The 24,077-nt window shown below is 43.1% G+C and overlaps 1 protein-coding gene across 2 annotated transcripts in view; it reads left to right on the top strand.

The window, feature by feature from the left end:
• Positions 1-21,205, top strand: part of ZNHIT1 (zinc finger HIT-type containing 1) — a 44,341-nt gene extending 23,136 nt beyond the window's left edge. Inside the window, exons 3-5 of one of the 2 annotated variants that reach the window (XM_068122516.2) lie at positions 6,697-6,776; positions 12,810-12,890; positions 19,375-21,205. In XM_068122516.2, the coding sequence (XP_067978617.1) occupies positions 6,697-6,776; positions 12,810-12,890; positions 19,375-19,479 (266 nt within the window). In that variant the 3' untranslated portion in view covers positions 19,480-21,205. Of the gene's footprint in view, positions 1-6,696; positions 6,777-12,809; positions 12,980-19,374 lie in introns of both variants that reach the window. The other variant, XM_068122507.2, reaches the window with a different exon arrangement.
• The last annotated feature ends 2,872 nt before the right edge of the window (positions 21,206-24,077 follow it).

Here is a 24,077-nt window from a genome sequence, read left to right as displayed (position 1 = left end):
GATGGTATTATTTTATTTTTTCTGGAATGAATAGATTTGGTGAGCAAGACGAAAGCATCCTTTTGTAGGAGAAGAAGAAAAAGGTGTTATAATATATGAGAGAAAATAGTTGTTCAGGGGAGAGATTATAGATTTCTAACCACGTGATCGCGTGATCGCGAACAACGTGAACGAAGAACGAACGAACAAATAAGAACAACAAATAAACGAATAAGACCTGAGAAGGAAATATTTTTTGGGGGGTTTTTTATTTTTTTGAGTTGAGATATTAAACAAGGAGGTATGGGGTGAACGACTGGGATGAAACAGAGAACGAAAATAATTGCAGCGCATTCGACGAACCGCTGAGAGAAAAACATAACCACAAGGTCGGAGACGGTACGGCAGCCTAAGCCTACGAGTACTAGGCCTCAGAATACTCGATACGCATTAACCGATGATTGTGTATACATGTACGAAAAATTAGCACCGAAAATTTTCCTAAAGATACGCTATAGGTACACACACCGAAAGATAGATACAGTCTCGACAAAAACACAATTGTGAAAGATTACTTAGCTTCGAAAGCGTGAGCGCATGGAACAGCTTCGAAAAGACGTGACCTCGCCGTGATCTCGCAAGAGCTTCCCTGGGAGTGATGTCGCCTCATGTTTTCATGTTTGGGGTTTGTTTGGGGTTTTTACATGTTTGGGGTTTGTCATGTTTGGGGTTTTTCATGTTTGGGGTTTTTCATGTTTGGGGTTTGGGGTTTTTACACATGTTTGGGGTTACACATGTTACACATGTTACACATGTTCATGTTTGGGGTTTTTACACAGCTGGATTTGGGTGCTGGAAAACATGCGGTTCTCGGCTCGGAGAATCGGCCTTGGAAATCTCTTTAAACTTGTCCAAGATTGAGAGAAGAACCCCCAGCCGACGTGCAGGGAAACTTGTTTCCTTTACAAAGTGGATGATTCACCATATAATGCTTGTTGCCTGCAAGTTAAAGGGTATTGTTACTCTTGAAGAGAAAGGATCTCATAATATATCCTTTGATTTTATGTACTCAATCATTTAACTCACTGATTAATGCTGTAGTGCCAAGTAACCAACTATACTATTTGTGAGGATGCTCCTGTAGCCTTGCCCAAGTTTGGTTTGCTTCTATGAGGGCCTGAGAAGGTTAAAAACTTCTTATTCCCACATCTTTATTATCCTCCTATCTTATCATTATTTAATTATCCTCATATATCATTATAATTATAATTATATATAATTATATATAATTATAATTATATCATTATAATTATAATTATAAAATAATTATAATTATAGTTATAATTATAATTATAATATTATAATTATAATTATAAATTATAATTATAATAATTATCATTATAATTATTATTTATAAATTATTTAATTATTATCTTATTTAATTATTATTAAATTTAATTATCCTCCTCTTGACCTACAAAGCCCTCCATAACCTGGCCCCATCCTACCTGGCTGACCTCCTCTCCAGACACACTCCCACCCGCAACCTCTGCTCTGCTGGTACCAACCTCCTGACCCCCCCCCCCCCCCCCCCCATCCGGACCAAATTTAGATCCTGGGGGGACAGGGCCTTCTCCATCGCTGCTCCCACCCTCTGGAACTCGCTACCTCACACCATCAGAGACTCCTCCTCACTCACCACATTCAAAACATCACTCAAGACCCACCTGTTCAACACTGCATTCAACATTTAACCCACAGCATCTAACCCCTGACTATCTCCTCTCCTTCTCCCTCCTTTGTGCTTTGAATATTTCCCTATTGATTCTTCTTTTTTTGCAATTGTTTTTATGTTTTGCTATGCATTATGTTTTGCACTCTGTCAAAGCGTCTTTGGGCTTCCTGAAAAGCGCTATATAAAATAAATGCATTATTATTATTATTATTATTATTATTTGGGTCTTTGGGGTGTTTTGGGTCTTTGGGGTGTTTTGGGTCTTTGGGGTGTTTTGGGTCTTTGGGGTGTTTTGGGTCTTTGGGGTGTTTTGGGTCTTTGGGGTGTTTTGGGTCTTTGGGGTGTTTTGGGTCTTTGGGGTGTTTTGGGTCTTTGGGGTGTTTTGGGTCTTTGGGGTGTTTTGGGTCTTTGGGGTGTTTTGGGTCTTTGGGGTGTTTTGGGTCTTTGGGGTGTTTTGGGTCTTTGGGGTGTTTTGGGTCTTTGGGGTGTTTTGGGTCTTTGGGGTGTTTTGGGTCTTTGGGGTGTTTTGGGTCTTTGGGGTGTTTTGGGTCTTTGGGGTGTTTTGGGTCTTTCGGGTGTTTTGGGTATTTGGGGTGTTTTGGGGCTTTGGGGTGTTTTTGGGTCTTTGGGGTGTTTTGGGTATTTGGGGTCTTTTGGGTCTTTTGGGTCTTTGGGGTCTTTTGTGTATTTGGGGTCTTTTGGGTCTTTGGGGTCTTCAGGGACTTTTGGGTCTTAATGGTATTTTGGTTCCTCTGGTTCCTGTGGGTTTTTGGGTCTTCTGGGTCTGCAGAGTCTTTTGGCTCATCGGGGTCTTTTGGGTCTTTTTTTTTTTTTTTGTATACAAGGACGAAGCTCGTGAAAGAGCTAACATTAATCACACAAAAAGTCAAACCGACACAAACCGACACATAAAACACAAAATAAGGGTGAGCGGTTGACAAGATTGGGAGAGAGGGGGAAGGACACAAACACAATATTTGAGAGCAGGGACATCGAGAGAACTGTGGGAGGGAGAGGGCTTGGGGGGAGGTGGGAGAGGTATAAAACATATGGACACTGCAAGGACTTCCAGCAAAGAAGTTGGAATTTCGAAAAAATGTATCTGGGGTGAATTAGCAGGGGTAGAAAAGATCAAGGTTTTGGATGGGGGAAGATAAGAGATGGTGGTGAACAGCTGTTTTAAAGTCCTGGAGGGAGGAGTGGGATTGAAGGGAGCGGGGGAGTTTGTTCCAGAGGCGGGAGAAAAGGGGAATGAAAGAGTGAAGGTGAGCAGAGAGCCTAGATTTTGGCAGTTTAACCATTAGAGGGTTGCTGGCAGATCTTGTGCGACCTGTAGGAATATTTGGGGGACAGAGCACAGAGAGCTGGGGGAGCAAGGCCGGAGAGGAGTCGGTAGAAGACAGAAAGACCACCAACCTGCCTGTGGTGAGTGAGTGAAAGGCCCTCGGAGTTAGCTTCATCGTAGGAGATTCCAATGATTCTGAAAGGTTTGGCTTCAACAGCGTGAAGCCGAGCCAGGTGTGAGGCAGGAGCACCGGCCCAGAGGGGGGAACAGTATTCCATTGAGCTGCGGATGAAAGCCTTGTCTGTGGTGAGGAGCTCAGGTGTGCCAAGGAAGGACTTCGCACGACGGAGGTTGCCCAGTCGGCGACTGGCTTTGGAGGCCAGCTTGGAAATGTGGTTTTCCCAAGAAAGATCATGGCAGATAGTGACACCCAAAAGCTTGAGCGACAGAACTTTTTGGAGAGGATTGTTGAGAAAGTAGATGGGATGGTTTTCCAGTCGGTCTTTTCGGAGAGACATAGTAAGAGTGTGAGATTTGTCAGGATGGAAAGACATGTGCCACTTGTTTGACCAGTCTGTGATTTTGTCCAGGTCTGCAGAGAGTGAGGAGGCTGCAGGCTGCCGATCTGAGGGATGAGGAATGGAGCGGCAGAGAGTGGAGTCATCAGCAAAGAGATAGAGAGGATTTTCCAGAGAGTCGGAGAGATCATTGATGAAGGCCAGAAAAAGCACAGGGCCCAGAACACTACCTTGGGGAACTCCAGCCAGAACAGGAAGGGGCGATGAGAGAAATCCATTCAGGGCCACACGTTGACTATGACCAGAGAGGAAGTTCGCAAGCCAAGTGTGGAGATTTCGATGGATACCATAGGAGGAGCGTTTGGTGAGTCGAGCTGGGTGCCAGACCGTATTGAAGGCACGTGATATGTCGAGGGAGACAGCTCTGATTTCCTGTTTGGCAATGAGGACCTCCATCCATTGTTGAGACAGCAGAAGCAACATGTCCATAGTAGAATGACCTGGTCTGAATCCAAATTGATGATCAGAGATCAAGCCATTGGAGAAGAGGAAGTATTTGATATCCGAAGCAATGATGGATTCAATGACTTTGCTGATAATTGGGAGCAGGCTGATTGGTCTGTAGTTGCAAGGATCTGTTTTTGCACCTTTTTGTGTAAAGCGGTAATGTTTGCCTGTTTTCCAAGATGCTGGCAGATGACCTTGAGCAAAAGAGAGGGTGAAAAGAACAGAGAGAGGGTGAGATAGAGTGGCAGAGCAGGATTTTAGGACCCCTGGGCTGATGCCGTCTGGTCCAGTTGCAGAATCAGAGTCTAGGTTTGACAAAAACTTCTCCACCTTGTCAGGAGAGAAGGACACAGAGTCCAGGAGCAGTTGGGTTTGACTGGGTAAGGTGGGAACAGAGTCTTCAGGGTCTTTTGGGTCTTTGGCGCCAAATTAAGATGGTGTTCCGTTTATTTGAAGAAGAAGAAGACGTTTTCGTCGCATATAAACATAACGACATAATCATATACGTTTGCTCTATTATCTATTCCAGTAAGGTCGAAAGAAAAAGAAGCGTATCCAGGGGTGTGGGAAAATAACGTTGGGCTGGAGACCAAACCTGAAATTGGAAGATTTGCATTATGGGCCTATTTTACTGCAGGGGTTCCAGGAATACACACAAAAAATCGTTGCGATCGGTCCAAATAACATTCGGCGGGAGTCAAAACCTGAAAATGCTGGAGACCAAACCTGAAATTGGAAAAACAATATCGCCTATTTTACTCCAGAGGGTCCCAGGAATACCCACCCAAAATGTCTTTGCGATCAGTTCAGCCGTTTTTGCGGTATGTGGGGACGGATGGATAGTCAGTCAGACAGACAGACAGACAGACACAGACAGATGGTCATTTGGTGAATTATAGTAAGATTTGCCCCCTTTGTTCTTCAAACTGTCTATGTCTAAAAAATAGTTTCAGCTTCCTCTTTTAGCCACTTCTTGGCTGTTGCAGTAATTTCCTCAACATCATTGAACTTGTAGTTACCCAAGTCGGATTTTTAATGTCAAATCAGATGGTAGAAACTAGTGGCCAAGTTCTGGGCTATACAGAGGTGGGGGAATGGGGTTTGTGATCCAGCTGCGCAAAGTCGCAGTCAGGAACGCTGGTCTATGAAACACAGGCCTTGTGTATAGGCACGTGTTCTTGAAAGAGGAACATGTTTGGTCAACACCTCTTGGCATTTGTCCTTGATGTCCTCCTGCAATTTTTGCATGTGGCTGGCATATATTATTTCCATTTGATTGTGGTTTCGTTAGGAAAATAGTCGATCATACGGATTTATTTGGCATCCAGAAAATTAATTCCCTGAACTTGCGAGCTGAGGGTTGGTTGGCAATTTTTTGTGTGGTGGGGGAAGGGATTTATTCCTTGTGCTTCCCTTACATTGATTTCAATTTGGTTTCAGGTTCCCAGTGGTGAAACCATCTTTTAGCGAATAGTGACATATTCAATAACACGATTCATTTCTCAGGCCCCGTGAATGTCTCTCTTTGACGCCTCTCCGAGGGGCAAGATTATTACCCTGCACACGTAGATAAAAGCGGGGTTAAGCAATTGGTTCACTCTGTCTGTCTCTCCGTCTCTCACAGACGGCAGTCAATGATCGAGGAACTACTTGATCTCAATTGAATTTTATGTAACAGAAACTACAGGTGAATAGCTGGCCACGGAAGCTACCAACCCTTGTTATGCAGCCGCGGAGCCCATCGATGACTGACTTTAATCACAGTTAATGTAATAGGACGTATTCAATAGAAAAACAGTACTCTACTGTATTTCAATTTGGGAGGGGGGGGGGGGGGGTGATGGTGAGGCAAATATAACAAGTTTTGTTCATCATTACCTCCACCACCAAAGTTGGATGAAGGTTATGTTTTCACCCCTGTTTGTCTGTCTGTCTTTGTCTGTGATCAGGATATCTCAAAAAGTTATGGACGGATTTGGATGAAACTTGGTAGATTGGTTTGGTGTGTGACAAGGACTAATGGATTCGATTATTTTGAACATCTACGTCCGGACACTATAGGTTTTTAAGTGTTTCTTCAACATTCAGAGATAGAGCCAAAAACGATACATAGCACGATATCTCAAACAGTTTTGGACGAATTCAAACATTAGTTGGATAGGTGATAAGAACAAGATTATTCGATTTTGGTTAAGGTCCACATGCTGATCCAGCCTATCAGTGGGTTTCAAATCGTAAACTGTTCAGCCTGATGTAACAGGGCAACTAGAAGAGGCATCTAAGAGAGTCCATCACAGGGCTTCAATAGCGTAAACCAGCCAACTATTCCTTTCATGCTGTGAGGAGCATATGGCTGTTGAAGCAGTTTCATTGGTGGAGTGCAATCCTGGATGGGTCGGTAGAGCACATACCTCGAGAGGCATGCGCTCTACCGAGTGCTGTTCTAGTTCAGCCTGCTGTCAATTGTTTCAGGCAGCAGAATTGCCCATCAAAAAGGTGGAGACGATGTTGTCTCCTGATAAAACAGTATGCATGTAAATTTGTAACGTCGAGGAAGAATCTACTGCTCAAGAATACCAACAACTAAACTGTTCCGAGAACTTTGAACAGTATTTGTGTACAAAAAAAAGATACAAAAACAAGACTTTTTTTTTTGCGTTGCCGTCACACAGGAAAAAGGAAAAAGAAGACACGTGGGGACCATTTCAAGCTGCGCTTCCGAAAAACTTTCCAGTCATTGCTGGAAGAAGAGGTAATTTTTTTTGCACATTTACTGCTTTTGAGCTTATTTTGTACTGGTTTAAGTACTCGTCCCCAGTGACAGGAAAAGTTTAATCTATCGATTTAAACTTAATTGATGCAGGTTGTCATGATTTATCCAGTCAAATGAAATGAGTAAAAGTCTATAAATGCAAAAGCTGGACTTTCAAGTTGGTTGAGCCGATGTTTCTGTGAGAATCCACTCGCCTTGTTCATGACAGATGTTGGAGTGAAGAAGAAGCTTGAAAATCGACGTCTCTTTATGTAGAATCGATAAAGCAGGAGTGTCTGTCTGTATGTCTATTCGTCCCCGAAGTACTCCCTCAGTTTTGGGGTTAGCCCCACCAAATTTTCTGTGGAACCTTTTTGGGTCCCAGCGGGTGTCCTAATATGGATGGGAGGGAGGTTTCATAAATTTCTCAACACGATTATGATTTTGAGTTTCCACTCATATGAAGCTGCTCTCTCTCCACATGTAAACTCATTCACAGGTTCGGCTTTTGCAGTTTCGCCATTTACCGCATGTGGAAACATTCGCTGGTTCGGTAAACCATCATCATTGTAATCAGCTCCATCATCAATAAAGGTACATTGATTTTACACAGGACAACTCCCACAGTTTTAAGTTTCTGTGCAGCTTTTGGGGTCACTGCATGTGTCCTATAGTGGGTGGGAGTTTTTATAAAAAATTATCAAAACATTTATGTCTGAGATCCCAGACTCCCACCCATGCGTAGCATGGGTACCTCACTAGTCTGATAATAAGGTCTCCATTTGTTGGTGTAAAATTTATTTCTCCATTATAACCACAGCTCTGTCCTTAGCATGGATCAAACAAAAAATCATCTGTGGCATCTCAGGTGTCTGCAGTTTCAGTAAACCTGGTCACTGAGAAAATGGATCACCTTAGCATGGATCAAATGGTCACCTTAGATCAAATGGTCACCTTAGATCAAATGGTCACCTGGTCACCTTAGCATGGATCAAACAAAAAATCAACTGTGGCATCTCAGGTGTCTGCAGTTTCAGTAAACCTGGTCACTGAGAAAATGGAATGTATAATTATTTTAGACTGGTGAGGATTGGCTGTTGTGGTAATGGAATATATATGTTGATGACACAATTGCCATTTTGGTACACCGCTTGGTGCACCGCTTCCAAGGAAATATGCTGAGTGCAGGCTATATCACTTGAGAATGCATTTTATGGGAGCTTATTCCCAGACTTTTGCAAAACCAAGGGTGACAGAAACTGGACAGGATCAGGTAATGTGTGTTTCCATATACTATCCAGGCCTTTCAGAATTAATTGGCAGAATAATTAATAGTGCTCAAATTTAGTATGGTAGAGAAACCTTTATTCGTAATTTGCAGCATAGTGAGCAAATTAACAGATGGGATTCCAATTGGTGACAAATCTGGACTGATTGATGGTGGCGCGGTGCAAGGACCTGGCAAGCCCTGCACTGTTGAAACTGAGAAGTTTAAAAATACTCTTATATTGGAAGAACGCAGTGGAACAACGTAGCTGTGCAAGATTACACAGTCAGTAATGACACGTCGTAATGTACAATTTAGCCTTGAAATTCAATTGTGAGACCGACTGTGATTCTGGATACAATAAATATCAGAGATCTGTCATCGAGGCATGGCACACTGAGGACTGGAAGGTGGTCCAACTGGTGAAATAATTGATTTATCGATATAACACAAACCTCTAATACAGGCTGTAAAAATGGGATGGCATAAGTTGTAAACAAAGGGTAAGGCATGCAAACAACATTACATATCTCTCCCAATTGTAACGCATCATGCCAGCTCCCTGTTTCATCTGAGATTGCAGTCTCATTACAGGTAACTACTGCTCATTCTTGGTAAAACCTTACCTGCTCATTCACAAATTCAGAAATATATATATATATATATATATATATATATATATATATATATATATATATATATATATATATATATATATACAGTGGAACCTCGACTTACGAGTGCCCCAACTTACGAGTTTTTCGAGATACGAGCCGTCACTCTGGCAGTTTATTGCTTTGAGATGCGAGCCGAGATCCGAGTTACGAGCTTTCGCCACCCGGTCACGTGGTTATCTTGCCGTGCACGTACAGTATCTCTGTCGTAGTATAGCGCTGCATTTTAGTTTTCGCATTTCGGTTATTTTGAGTTTATGCCGCCAGGTGGGCTCCGGTCACGTGGTTATCTTGCCGTGCACGTACAGTATCTCTGTCGTATAGCGCTAATGATATATAACGCCGCCGATAATGATATGATAATTTATGATAATCTATGCAGCACGACGTGGTCCTCACGTCACACAAGGCGCCTTTGCCGGCGCAAAACGGCTCTCTCAGGGTCAAACTCGGTATCGTTTTGAGCGCACGGTTCAGACCTTCAAGAAAAAGTTTATTTTGTAAAAATCGAGCCACGCGTTCAAAAGATATGACCGGTTTTGTTCGCCGGCACGTCGGCGCTCGAATCGAATCGAGTTAAAACGAACACTGCCGTTGTCGGGTCCGTCTGAGACAACCACCGGGCCTAGAACGCTGGGACCGGTCTCGTTGGATAGGCCTGGATCAGATCTCGAAACGCTGGAAGCTGCACCTCTCTGTGATAATCTTGTGGACCATGACAAGAGATCGTGCGACACGTGGTTATCATGCCGTGCAAGTACAGTATCTCTGCCGTCAACTTGTTCAGAGTGCCGGCGATAGCTCGCCTTCTCTTTGTGGAAAACACGGTGAGATCCTTAACATCCAACAACTAATGGGACGCAAACGGGGCGCCCAGTTTAGCGGTACACACATTGATGAATCGCCCTGCCTGTGATTCACCCATGACAGGTTATAGCTGGGTCGGGATTCAAACCCAGGCTGGACAGTTTAGACTTTAGAGTCAAGTGTGCGTACCTCCAGTCCAGGCCATCCTGCCAACTTGTATGCTGCATACAGGTGAAATATAAAGCGCGAGATATTTTTATATATACTGTATATTAAAAAAAAAATTGGTGTGGTTTTTGGCGGGCTGGAACGGATTAATAGCATTTCAATGCATTTCAATGGGGAAATTTGATTTGAGATACGAGCAATTTGAGTTACGAGCTCGGTCACGGAACGGATTAAACTCGTAAGTCAAGGTTCCACTGTATATATATATATATATATATATATATATATATATATATATATATATATATATATATATATATATATATATATATATATATATATATATATCCTTTAACATCGGAACATAAAAAGAAATGGCATTGACAAAATTATTGACACTCTGGACTTAATATTTGGTAGCACAGCCTTTGGACAAAATAACTGCAGTCAAGCACTTAATATAGTGATGAATGAGCTTCCTACACCTCTACTGGCAGTTTGGCCCACTCTTCTTGTGCAAACTTCTCCAGCTGGGTGGAAATGCTTGATTGCTGCTTGAAAGAACAGTCACGAATGGCAGTCTTCACAACATGGCCTTGTTTGACGCAAATGTTTTGACGCAAAAGCATTATTGACGCAAAATGGCCGCATTATTGACGCAAAATGACGCAAAAGGTTTTCAAATGTATGGCTATCAAACCATGTGACCCATGATGTCATAAATTTAATACCGTCAGACCCCAGTATTTGCGGACCCCGGTATTTACCGGTTCAGCGTATTCATGGTTGATAAAATGTGACCTGTTTCTCCATTCGCGGCCGTGTCCCTTGAATTCGCGGTTTCTCGGGGGCATCGGTTTTCCGATGCGGGGGCATCTTTGCACGTCTTATCTTACAGGTGCATTGTTGTGGAGGAGGAGTACACCTTTGGTCAACATCCTTTGGTGTTTGTCTTTGATGGTCTTGCCGCATTATTTGAATGAGCTTCGCAAAATATTCCGCTGTGATTGTAGTTTTGTGAATTATCTCGTCAATCTGCAGAGTTGATTTGGCATTTCAGAAAATTGAGACCTTGATCTTTCCAGCTGAACGTTGGATGCAGCATTTTTTGTGTGGGACTGACCCCTGCGCTGTTGCACGGATTATTATAATTATGGCGACCTTGATGTAGCAAACCTCCATGAATTATCCCTCAACATGAGCAACGTCTTATCATTCATTCACCTCTTGGCCGTCCCGACCTATGGTCGTCTTCAAGTGACTCGTATCCTGCTTAGCCTGCCATACATGGCCACCATGTATTTGAGAATTTCCTAGGATCTGGCATATTTGTGTTAAAAATTTCGTGAGAGCTTAGTGCTAAATCAGAATATGTTCCATAAATTAATGAAGTATCAAACCTCTGGAGTACACTCTGAAAGAACAGACACTTTCAGATTAATGAAGCTCATGGCATAGATGGGCCTTTGTAAGTTTATGAGTGAATATAATGCCAATTAACATTTTATTCCTATCACATTATAATGCACCTGCTATGTCTCCATGTACATGTATATATACAACAACAACAGGCATTTTAAGGCCATTTTCCCTGCTTGAGCGGGGGTTAGCCTTGCGGTCCCCACGACAATCTTCTCCATTTTGCCCTATTTTCTACATCTCCCCTTGTTAACCCCCTTGCCCGCATGTCTTCTTCCACCACCTTTAGCCAAGTCTTTCTTGGTCTTCCCCGTCCTCTACTTCCTTCTGCATTCATTTCCATCACTCTTCTCAGCCAGTCACTTTCATCCTTCCTATGTACATGTGTATATGCTGCCATATATTTCACTGGATAATTTCAACTCATCATAATGTTGCATTAAATATATATCTGGACTGACTGGATATTCCAAGAGTGTAAGCACCTTTATGTTGTCTGATCTGGGATTGATTTTTGGTTTTAATCACCTTTGACCTGTCCAGTGAATTTCTGATTTCCATCCCAGCTACAAACTGCCATCCGGTTGCTTTAAAGGGTAGGGTATTGCATCAACAAGTATGCTTTATTTTGATGGGAAGTTCAGCAAGCTGTTCCTTATGTAAGCTTTTGCTGATCAACATTAAAGATCCGACAGTACCTTTCAACAACAATCGGCGATTATTTTCTCACGCCCTGCACAAGTTACAAATTCACCACCGCAAGCTAATAAAAATGTGAGTGAGGGCATCTTTCCAAGGAGCTGGCAGGATGGCCCAGAAGTATGCACATTCGCCACTGAGCCATCTTGCCTGGGTTTGAATCTCGGCCCAGCTACAAACTGTCATTCTGGTGTCTCGTAGGCAGGGCAAGGCATTCATGTGTGTATCAGCACTCAGATGGGCTTTAAATTGGGCATCCTGTCTGCCGGCATTAGTTTGTCGATGTTAATAATCCTACGATGTCCTTCACAAAGCGTAGGCGAGCTATTGTCGACACCCTGGCCAAATTCAAAATTAGTGACCAAATGTAGAGGGGGAATTCCATCAGCAGCACAGCCAACGAAGCTACTCATAGCCATTAGCTGTATATGAAAGAAGAAGCAGAAGAAGAAGAATCTTTGCTCGGATATCAGGTCTTGCCAGCTGATTTGCTAAAAAAAAAAGTCGTGCCATTAATGTATGCTCCAAGGGTGTTCATCTTCAAGGAATAAGGCACATCTTCAATATATGCCAACAGCCAATACCACTAAGTAATCATAGCATATCTCTTCGAATCAAGCACATCATTCTGTTCAAATATATGCAAATAGAGAAGGGAAGATCACCACAAGCTGCTTCAGCCATTTTCCTTTACAGGCAGATTGGAGTCTGTCACAATATATGACACCATGCACAGAAAGGGATGTTATATTATGTCCTAAATGGCCATGCATTGTCCTTACGCAATTTGGACTTGCATTAATTTCCTCGGCTCTGCCTACCTGTACCATTAGCCATTGAAATATATTGTCAACGGGCCTTTGGAGACAAAGAACAAGACCCATTGACCCCTACTCACGAGACATGCGATTGCTGATGATGATCATTGATTGTCCACATAAACTGCGGCCCTTGTGTGAATAAGTAACGATTCATGATTGCTGCCTATCTTGTGTGCAGAACCTAAGTGTGAGTGAGGGCACCACGTACTTCAGCGCATCTGTTCCACCCTCAGCCCTCCCTGCACGCCATTTTTGTACGGTATGTGGATTCCCATCAGCATACACCTGTGTGACTTGTGGATCCCGCTATTGCACCGTGCGGTGCCTTTCACTTCACCAGGACACACGGTAAGACCCAAAAAGTTAGGCTGTAAAAATGTTGCTCACATTTGGGAGTGTTGTTACCTTGACATTGGTTTATTGTGTGTGTGTGTGTGTGTGTGTGTGTGTGTGTGTGTGTGTGTGTGTGTGTGTGTGTGTGTGTGTGTGTGTGTGTGTGTGTGTGTGTGCGCGCGCAACACGAGAGGGTCCACACCTTGAGGACATTGAGAGGCTTATACCTCGACTTAATTATTCAATTTTCCCACATATCAATTAAATTATTTAATCCTGGTCATTAATCTAATTGCTTCACTACATCCCCAGTGGTGTTTAAAATAGAAGACATCGATTTGTCCCCGCCACCCCCCCATTGGAGGAAGACCCTCTCATGTTCAGGCCATTAGTGCTCCTATGGATGGCAGCGAGTGCCCCAGAAGCATTGACTGAAAGAGAGTGGCAATCATATGTGTGGGAAAATTTCAAGCTCAGTCAGTCGCCCAGATAGCTCAGATGGCAGAGCACTGGTACGGTTTTTCCAGACGACCTGGTTTCGATTCCTGGTCTGGGCATGTATTTTCCCACATATATGAATTTAATTATTAATCCTGTTCATGAATCTAATTGAATATGACCTCGTAATATTTGTGAAGGCGAGATATTTATTCTAACACTGGAGTAGTGTAAAATGTAGCAGGTTATAGTGTTGTTGTTCGACTTTAAGCTGCATCATGGAAGGAACACGTATAATGAGTTGGGGTACTTTCATACATAGAATCATCTAGCAATTGTGAGCAATTTGGCGACATAGTGACGTTCACGAATGTTCTGTCCCTGATAATACAGTCACGTGAAAAAGTAAGTACACCCCACGTAAAGTTTTGACTTTTTCAACATATTTCAACATACAGCTATTTGATCTTCATTTCAACAATATTGATAGATAAAGGTGATATAAGATAACAAATATCATGAAACATTTACATTTTGTAGTCCATTGTATAATTTAAATAAACATAAATGCAAATTTCGCATGTGGAAAAAGTAAGTACACCCTTGGCTCTAATAGGTGGTATTGCCCCCTTTGGCAGAAACAACCTCAAGTAGGCGTTTCTTATAACTGTCTACCAGTCTTTGACATCGACTGGGAGAAATTTTTGCCCACTCCTCCATGCAGAATTCTTTCAGCTTTGCGATGTTTGAGGGGTTTCTTGCATGCACAGCTCGTTTCAAACCCCCCCACAACATCTCGATGGGATTTAGATCCGGGCTTTGACTTGGCCATTCCAGAACCCTCCATTTCTTTCTTTTCAGCCATTCCTTGGTGGATTTACTCGTATGTATAGGGTCATTGTCATGTTGCAAGGTCCATCCTCGGTTGAGCTTCAACTTTCTGACAGATGGCCTCACATTATCCTCAAGCACCCTCTGGTACAATGAAGAATTCATAGTGGATTCTATGATGGTGAACTGCCCAGGCCCTGATGCAGCAAAGCTGCCCCAAACCATAATATTTCCACCACCATGCTTTACATTTGGTATCAGGTTCTTGTGGTCAAATGCTGTCTTTGGTTTTCGCCAAACATGTCTTCTGGTACTGTGGCCAAATCGCTCTACCTTTGACTCATCTTGCCAGAGCACATTGTTCCAGAAGTGCTGATCTTTGCCTCGGTGTTCATTGGCAAACTTTAGTCTTGCCCTGATGTTCTTTCTGGACAGCAGAGGTTTCCTCCTGGCACACCTCCCATGTAGATCACATTTGTGCAGCCTCTTTCTAATAGTAGACTCGTGCACTTTGACATCAACAGTGGCAAGAGCTACCTGTAGGTCCCGTGATGACATTCTGGGGTTCTTAGAGACTTCTTTCAGCATCTTGCGGTCTGCTCTCGGGCTGAAATTGCTGGGGCGGCCTGGCCTGAACAAGTTGGCGGTTGTTTGGAATCTTCTCCACTTGTAGATGATCTTCCGGACAGTTGAATGATTGATTTCAAATTGTTTGGAGATCTTTTTAAATCCCTTCCCAGACTCGTAGGCATCTATAACCTTCTTTCTGAAGGCCTCAGAGAGTTCTTCTGATCTCGGCATGGTGATGCCGCACACTTCAACAACCAAGAGCAAACCAAACTATATGTCTGAGGTTTAAATAAGACAGGTTCCTCCAAGATCATCTCTAACGATGTTCTAATCATTTGCACCTGAGCTGGTGCACCTAATTCTAATTTTAGGTATTTGAAGTAGTGAAAAATGTAGGGGTGTACTTACTTTTTCCACATGCGAAATTTGCATTTATGTTTATTTAAATTTTACAATGGACTACAAAATGTAAATGTTTCATGATATTTGTTATATTATATCACCTTTATCTATTAATATTGTTGAAATGAAGATCAAATAGCTGTATGTTGAAATATGTTGAAAAAGTCAAAACTTTACACGGGGTGTACTTACTTTTTCACGTGACTGTATGTAGCCCGAAAACAGTGTCAGTGGGAGAGAAGAAGACGAGCGAACCATCAGTTGCAAACTAACTAAGTAGCGAACTAACTTAATTCTGTGCACCTCCTCATGGAGGTGTTGAGTTCACCTTTTTTGACTTTGTAATAAACTCAAGGTTGGAGTTCACCTGTCTTCTGCGTTGGACATTAATCAAGTAAAGAACCTTAGGCTTGTCTACCAATCAGCAAGACATAATTTCCTGTGGAATGTGTGGAAACGCGTAACATTGAGGTCTTAACATGTTGACCTTCCTCTTGAGCAGCTCTGTCAGATTTTTCCTCGCCTCAAATCCACCATGGAAATTGAAGAACTCAACAATTTACCTTCCCTAGATGTGGAAGTTTTCTGACCCCCAGGTGACTCTTTGAGAACATCAGTTTATACGAAGCCCCCCCCCCCCCCCCCCCCCCACACACACACACACACACACACACACACACACACACACCTAAACTACTGGATTTCAACTGGTGTAACCCCATCACACACAAGCACCTGTTGCCCACACCCTGGATTCTGGAGCTTGAATGCTTTCATCCCCAACAAATGCTGTCATCAATGAAATTAGACATGTGCAAAGCATTCCAGGGCAACATGGATATGAGAAAGTAATGCTATCTAGAATTGGTGAACCAAAAAAGACAAAAAAAAAAAGAGAAGGAAAAAGAAGAAGACAAACATTGTTTTTGCATCCTCCCATATTACAGTAAACCCTCGTCCAACTTGGGGATTAGGTTCCTGGGCAAAACTATTGATGCGCAAGTTTAACACTTTATGGGATAAATGGGGATAGGGAAATGCAGCCACGGAACGTAACATATGGACAAATGGTTTACAAGTTTTTGTTTTGCTAATAAAAACCTTAGAGGGAATACTTATCTATATATATCTGTATATATATATATATCTATAAAACAAAGTTTTTGTTTGTTTGTTTGTTTGTCTGCACGCGCTAATCTCCTGAACTGTGAAAGATAGGAAGAAACCTCTAATACAAAAAATGTCGGGACGGGCCCCGGGACGATTATAGGCTAGGTGGCGAGGCTGGTCGAGGCCCACCTCGGCTGGGCTGAGCCCATTTTGCAATTAAAAGCTGAGCTGAATTATAGTAGTCAATCTTCTACGGCCGCGAGTAAAAGCTGAATTATAGTAGTAAATTCATTCAAAAAGAACCAAAAATGTTGGGACGGGCCCCAGGAAGGTTATGGGCTCGGTGGTGAGGCCGGTCGAGGCCGCCTCAGCCAGGCTGGGCCCATTTCGCAATTAAAAGCTGAGCTGAATTATAGTAGTCAATCTTCTACGGCCGTGAGTAAAAGCTGAATTATAGTAGTAAATTCATTCAAAAAGAACCCGGGCAATGCCGGGTGCTTTCGGCTAGTACATAAATATAAATTTGTATGGTCGGGACTTAAGTTTTTAGCGTGGGTCTTACTTGTTTGAGGCCATGTGATCATTGTCGCCGCCGGGTGTGTCTCGGCACGAAATGTTTGCATTTAATGTCATGGATGGATGCATGTCCACAAAAAAGAAGTGCAAGACGATCCTTGAAAGACCTGAGCCCGTGTGCTGCCTTCTCTTCCTTGGAGATGTACGTCCTGTTACCCATGTTCTTTTAGAAAAGCCCCGTTTAGTCAGTGTTGAACACCTGTTCAGTGGCACAGCCTTTTTCAATTACAAACTCCAGGAAGTCGAGCTTGAACGAATGGTGCGTATGGTAAACTCGTTCACATGATACTCATGGCTAACCAATGCTACCATCATCTCTCAGGCAATTTGTCTAAAATCACGATTTTCTCTGCTAATGTCATAACCTTACGGGATTTCTTCACTCCATTACCACATGAGAGGCTTGAAGTTTCAGTGCCATTCTGTATTTAAGGGTACAGTATGTGGCTAAATAACGTTGACTTAAATAAACCTCCTGGGCACAAGCTCAGTCGACCGTGGTGCTATGCAGACTGAAAACATCGTGGGTGTTAGAAGACAGACCCGTTGTACGAGGGTTTGCCTGGCCCAGTATTATCAGAGACGATTAGCAAAATCGTATGCAGTGCACAAATTCAGGTAGCAGACAAACCCCATTACACCATTCACCATGCCATCACAAAATATCAGACAAACCCCATGAAATAATTTTGAGACAAATCTGAAGTGGTATATTGCATGGCATGTGACTGTGGCACAGCTTATGTAGGGGAAATGTGAAGAAATTTAGAACTAAGGATAAATGAACACACTAGAGCCACTCAGCTGGGAATGCCTCACAATCAGGCAAAGCATGTCAGTGTATACGTACGTTCTGGCCACAGCTATGATGGCGGCAACACATAGATCTTCGACTCTACCCCCAAACACTGCCGATTAATGATGGAAAGTTGGCATGTATAAGCTTGGAATAAAGGTTTAACAGAAGAAACATTAAAACTCCCCATTCAGTACTATGCTTTGATCTGAAAAGCAGAAATTGGCTGGTGCAAGCTCCAAGAACGAGGATGGTGTGTTGCACAAATAACTAACAACATGCCTAGAACATTGAAACTGGAGGATACATGACATACATGCGTGAGCCCCACTCTGTATCTAAGAAGCTGCAAATTTTGGACGTGGAAGTGTCATGAAGTGGGGTGGTATTGCTGAAACCTTTCGCACCGACTTGACCCATATCCATGGCAAACTGGCGGCAGATTGATACATTAATGAGATCGTACAGATACACGTGTTTCCTACCCTTCAACAACATGGTCCAGGAATCATCTTTATGCATGATAATGCATCCGCTCACAGGGCCAACCGAACAAGGAACATGATTGGCATTGGCAACTTTAATGTCATGACGCCCTGGCCTGCCATCTCGGGAGATTTCAATCCAATTGAACATCTCTGGGATATCATTGGCAGTCGTATTTGAAGCTAGCCAAGACAGCCACAGACCCTCGATGAGCTGGAACAGGAGTTGATTTTGGCATGAAATGCCATCCCCCAGGCTCACACTTGAGTGCTCATAAGGTGGAGTGCTCATAAGGTGCTCGAGGTGGATTGCCCGGTATTGAGATGGTTCCTTCCATGTTGAATCCCGATGTGAAAACATTCATCACAATGCAGCATAAGTTATGAGGTCACAATGAAATGAGTGTGTATTTATTCAACATTTATCATTGTCAGAGGTTTGCACCCCATCTGCATCCCATGAAGTCACATAAATAAATCGCACTAAAAAAAACAGGTGTTCAGTATTGGAAATAATTATGGAAGCAGAAGTGAAACTCTATATAAATTGCATTTATAACACGTGATCGAATGGCATCTCGTGTAAAAATGAAGTGCTCCATAGTAGTCCTGTGTTTATATGTTGTTTCGTATGCAGCTTGTGGCTGCTGGTTGCATCATTTCTCTGGAAGCGCATTTGTGCTGCTGATGCAGTGCCCCAAATACCAGTGAGCTCAATTTTCTGTCCTCGGAAGGATGATAGGCCGAGTCTGAGTCAACCCCTCTGGCGTTAATTCAACGATCGACCAGGATTCGAACTCGGGATCCTCGGATCCCAGGCCAGCACCCGAACCATTAAGCCAAACCAGGCTCATGTGTTGATATCACCAGGCTCTGCATTGTCATGACATTAATTTTTGCCTCTGATCTCTCTGGTCTGGGTTTGATTCTTGAGCAAAAGTATAAATCAGAATTTTAGGAAAAAGATTTTTTAAAGTTTGACAGTTCATGGACGGATATTTAGGAAAAAGCTTTTGTTTTGAAAGTTCATGGACAGATACATCAAGCTTCACCTCTAGATCTTTTGAATTTTGGACAAGTGGATGAGACTTTGAACTTGGTGGTAAAAATGCCTTGCCGATTTACTAATGAGACTGCTTGCTTTAATTCTTCTTCCCTTTTCTTTACTTTTTTGTTATTTCTCTTCTCACTACGCCCCTCAGTTGCCTCAAGTGGACCGTGTAACTTGGGAGACTGACAGCACTTCTGGGTCTGTTGTTGAACAAAGAAACAACTTTCTCTGTTTCTACAAAGCATCTGGCAGATGAAACGACGTCATAGGACACACATCACAACATAATACATCACAGTTAAAAAATAAATGCCAATCGAGTTTATAATACGTTTTTATTCAAATAGGCTCTGCTTTTCATGTTGATTCAAATGTTTTTGGGTTTGTTTTCAAATTTTTAGTCATCATATGTTGATTCATGCTGTTGTGGTAGGTCCTTGTAACAAAGCTTGGAAAATATTAAGGCCCACACTGCATAGATAACTCCAGTGGCCTCGTGTTACTAAGTTTTCACTTATTTCCCACAGATCACTCCATAAACCCTGGCTGCATTATAATTTGCCTTTGTTTTGGACATTAGCCACTCCACATCTCTCATCCAGATCCTTATGCTCAACCACTGCAATATCAAGTTGTATGTAATGCACAGATCCAGAAGCATTTCTGCAAATGGGTCACATACATATCCCTGATAATTTACCAGCATTGACCCTGGCAACGTTTTCATACTGTGCCAAAAAGGGTTTATTTTATTTTATATTTTTAATACAAAGAGTGTGGGTGATGCAAGAGCAAGAGCAGGAGCATAATGTAATGAGAAGAAAGTGTGCAGACAGTGGGATGAAAAAGTGGGCGAAGCAAGTGAGAGAAAATGATGCACAAATGAAAGGGGAAGAGAGGAAATGGAAAGAATATAGTAACCGCTGAGTAAAAGGGGAGCATTGGCTAGGAGAGGTTTATTGCGAGTGGAAAATACCATGGGTAGAGATGATGATGCACTGCCATCTTTAAACCTGATCTGGAAGGAAAATTGCACCATCTCAGGAATGTGGTTCCAGAAAGTGGGTGAAGAAAGGAAAAGAGGAGTGGAGATGAGAAGGAAGTCTTGATTTTTTTTGGATGTATCAAGGGAGTTGGTTACTGGAAGAACATGTTCGTGCTTGATGAACAGCGTAGGATCAGGTGATTGAAACAGCAGAGAAAGTTAGACTGCTATCCAGGTGGTTAACTCTGTGACCACTAACCACCTGTCTGATGTTAGAGCGTCAAGAGCTTGTGCTTTAGCTTTTTTTGTGGGGGGCAATGGATGGTGTTTGTAGCTTTGAAATCCCTCAGCCTCCAGGAGATTGAGATGTCAAGCACAGTACCTGTAGCACTTAGTGGAGAGCAGTATTCTAGTCTCCCCGGGGAATATCGTGACTGTTGGTGAGGTCCAGACGTTCATGAGGCAGTACTTTTTCCAATGTTGGATTGGGGAAATGCAGTGGTCCGTCATTTATGGATAACTCTTTATCCGAGCAACAGTCTCCCTACATGATGTCTATTTTATCACATTTAATGGAAATTCTTTTTTATTTACCTGAAGCCTTCACAGTGTGACCCACCACATGTATATTAAAATATTTTAATGAATATATATGCAAGTGGCTCTATATGTTTAAAACGTTGTATATTAAATCGTTTAAAATGAATATTATAATTTAGCTGTATGAAAAGAGACTTCATTTTTCAATGCACCTTTGCCTTTAGAGCAGAATCCTAAAGACTTTTTTTTCACCACAATAACTAGCTTTGAGGCCTATGTATGATTGACAGAACTGTTCCTATGTTCGTACGCAGTCTTTTTCTTTTCCATGTACATTCAAGCTTCTTCCACATATTCTACACTGAGGAAAATTCTTCTTATGTCACAATTTGTAGGACTCGCCATGGCTGTGAAAAAGTGATGATGGCAATAAAAAATCACAAGTGTGAGAACACAATTTGGATGTCCAGAAATACAGTACAGCCAGGCCATAGTTCTCGCTTTTTGCAAGGACAGTTTACCCCAAATGTTTGTCCATACACCCACTTTGAACAGATGTGTTCTGGATCAGGGTGAAAATACATTGTAAAACGATTAATGTATTGTTTCAGTGACTTGACAAAGCAGATGTTTTCCATTGCTGGAGTCCATAATAGAAGAACTGCACTACTGTATATAGATAGGGTGGGAATGAGGCGAACCTTATGGAATACAACAACAACAACAACAACAACAGGCATTTTAAGGCTATTTTCCCTGCAAGAGCGGGGGTTAGCCTTGCGGTCCCCATGACAATGTTCTCCATTTTGCCCTATTTTCTGCATCTCCACTTGTTCACCCCCTTGCCCGCATTTCTTCTTCGACCATCTTTCGCCAAGTCTTTCTCGGTCTTCCCCATCCTCTACTTCCTTCTACATTCATTTCCATCACTCTTCTCAACCAGTCACTTTCATCCTTCCTCAACACATGACAAAAACCATCTCAAACTGTTTCTCTTCACAGCATCCATCACAGGCTCTATTCCCATCATCTTTCGCATTTCATCATTTGTCTTCCTCTCTCTCAACGATACTCCGCGCATCCACCGAACCATTCGCATTTCCACCCTTTCCAGCCTTCGTTGTTGCTCTACGTTCATTACCAATTGTTACGGACCGCGGATAAGATGTTGGTTTGCTGAGCGGATGGCACCGCGGCCGAACAGTTACCCCGACTAACCCGATTCCTGAACGTTGGCCGGATCGCGCCACAGATATTCAATATGGAACACACAAAAGCGACACGGATGTGAAGAAGAAGAAGAAGACGAAAAGGTTGGAAATACAACTAAATTTATTCCTATTATTTACATGCTCAAAGTAACCAAGGAAGAAGGAAAGATAAGAAAATAATTTACAGAAGATATTAGGGACACAGTGCAACGCTAGCTTATACAAACTTAATTAATACCCAGGGACAAGATACACAGAACAAACTCACGTACACAAAAGGATGGAAAGGCAGGAGGTGGATGGCTGCAGGGAGAGGAAGGTCCAACGGGTACTGCAGCACGATCGGCGCGTTTCGCAGCCGCCGTTCCTTCGCGGCCCTGCTCAAAACTGCCGTCTAGGCCCCAAGCGGCTGTTGTTGCTGCTGTGGCTGCTGGTGCTGCTGCGGCTGTGTGGACGTCGCGTGCTCTTTTTAGGACTCGTCTCTCTCGTCTTGTCAAAGCTCATCTGGTCCAACCACTCAACTCAACAACTTGCACGTCTCCCTGTCCAACCCTCGACTCTGATTCTGCAACTGGTCCTGACGGCATCAGCCCACGGGTCCTAAAATCATGTTCTTCCGCTCTTTCACTCCCTCTCTCTGTTCTCTTCACCCTCTCTTTTGCTCAAGGTCATCTGCCATCTGCTTGGAAATCAGCCAACATCAACGCTTTGCACAAAAAAGGTGCAAAAACAGATCCTAGCAACAACAGACCAATCAGCCTTCTCCCAATTAACAGCAAAGTCATGGAATCCATCAATGCTTTAGATATGAAATCTTTCCTCTTCTCCAATGGCTTGATCTCTGACCATCAATTTGGTTTCAGACCTGGTCACTCTACTCTGGACATGCTGCTTCTGCTTTCTCAACAATGGATGGAGGTCCTCAACGCCAAACAGGAAATTAGAGCTGTCTCCCTTGACATTTCACGTGCCTTCGATAGGGTCTCGCACCCCGCTCTGCTCACCAAACTCTCCTCCTTTGGTATCCATGGAAATCTCCACGCATGGCAGGCGTACTTCCTCTCTAGTCGTAGTCAATGTGTGGCCCTGAATGGGTTTCTCACATCTCCTCTTCCTGTTCAGGCTGGAGTTCCCCAAGGCAGTGTTCTGGGCCCTGTGCTTTTTTTGGTCTTCATCAATGATCTCTCTGACTCTCTTGAAAATCCTCTCTATCTCTTTGCTGATGACTCTACTCTCTGTCGCTCCATTCCTCATCCCTCAGATCGGCAGTCTGCAGCCTCCTCACTCTCTGCAGACCTGGACAAAATCACAGACTGGGCAAACAAGTGGAACATGTCTTTCAATCCTGACAAATCTCACACTTACGATGTCTCTCCGAAAAGACCGACTGGACAACCCTCCCATCCACTTTCTGAATAATCCTCTCCAAGAAGTTCTGTCACTCAAGCTTTTGGGTCTCACTATCTGCCATGATCTTTCCTGGGAAAACCACATTTCAAATCTGGCCTCCAAAGCCAGTCGCCGGCTGGGCATCCTCCGTCGTGCGAAGTCCTTCCTTGGTACACCTGAGTTCCTCACCACTTACAAGGCTTTCATCCACAGCTCAATGGAATACTGCTCTCCCCTCTGGTCTGGTGCTCCTGCCTCACACCTAGCTCGTCTTCACGCTGTTGAAACCAAAGCGTTCAGAATCATTGGAATCTCCCGCGATGAAGCTAACTCCAAGGGCCTTTCACCCTTTCACCCTTGAGTTCCCCAAGGCAGTGTTCTGGGCCCTGTGCTTTTTTTGGTCTTCATCAATGATCTCTCTGACTCTCTTGAAAATCCTCTCTATCTCTTTGCTGATGACTCTACTCTCTGTCACTCCATTCCTCATCCCTCAGATCGGCAGTCTGCAGCCTCCTCACTCTCTGCAGACCTGGACAAAATCACAGAGTGGGCAAACAAGTGGAACATGTCTTTCCATCCTGACAAATCTCACACTCTTACGATGTCTCTCCGAAAAGACCGACTGGACAACCCTCCCATCCACTTTCTGAATAATCCTCTCCAAGAAGTTCTGTCACTCAAGCTTTTGGGTCTCACTATCTGCCATGATCTTTCCTGGGAAAACCACAT

Source organism: Myxine glutinosa, chromosome 1 (genome assembly GCF_964187855.1).
Source record: "Myxine glutinosa chromosome 1, kmMyxGlut1.1, whole genome shotgun sequence".
Lineage (NCBI taxonomy): Eukaryota > Metazoa > Chordata > Myxini > Myxiniformes > Myxinidae > Myxine > Myxine glutinosa.
Note: the sequence above shows the minus strand (reverse complement) of the source record. Positions and strands in the feature narration are given on the sequence as shown.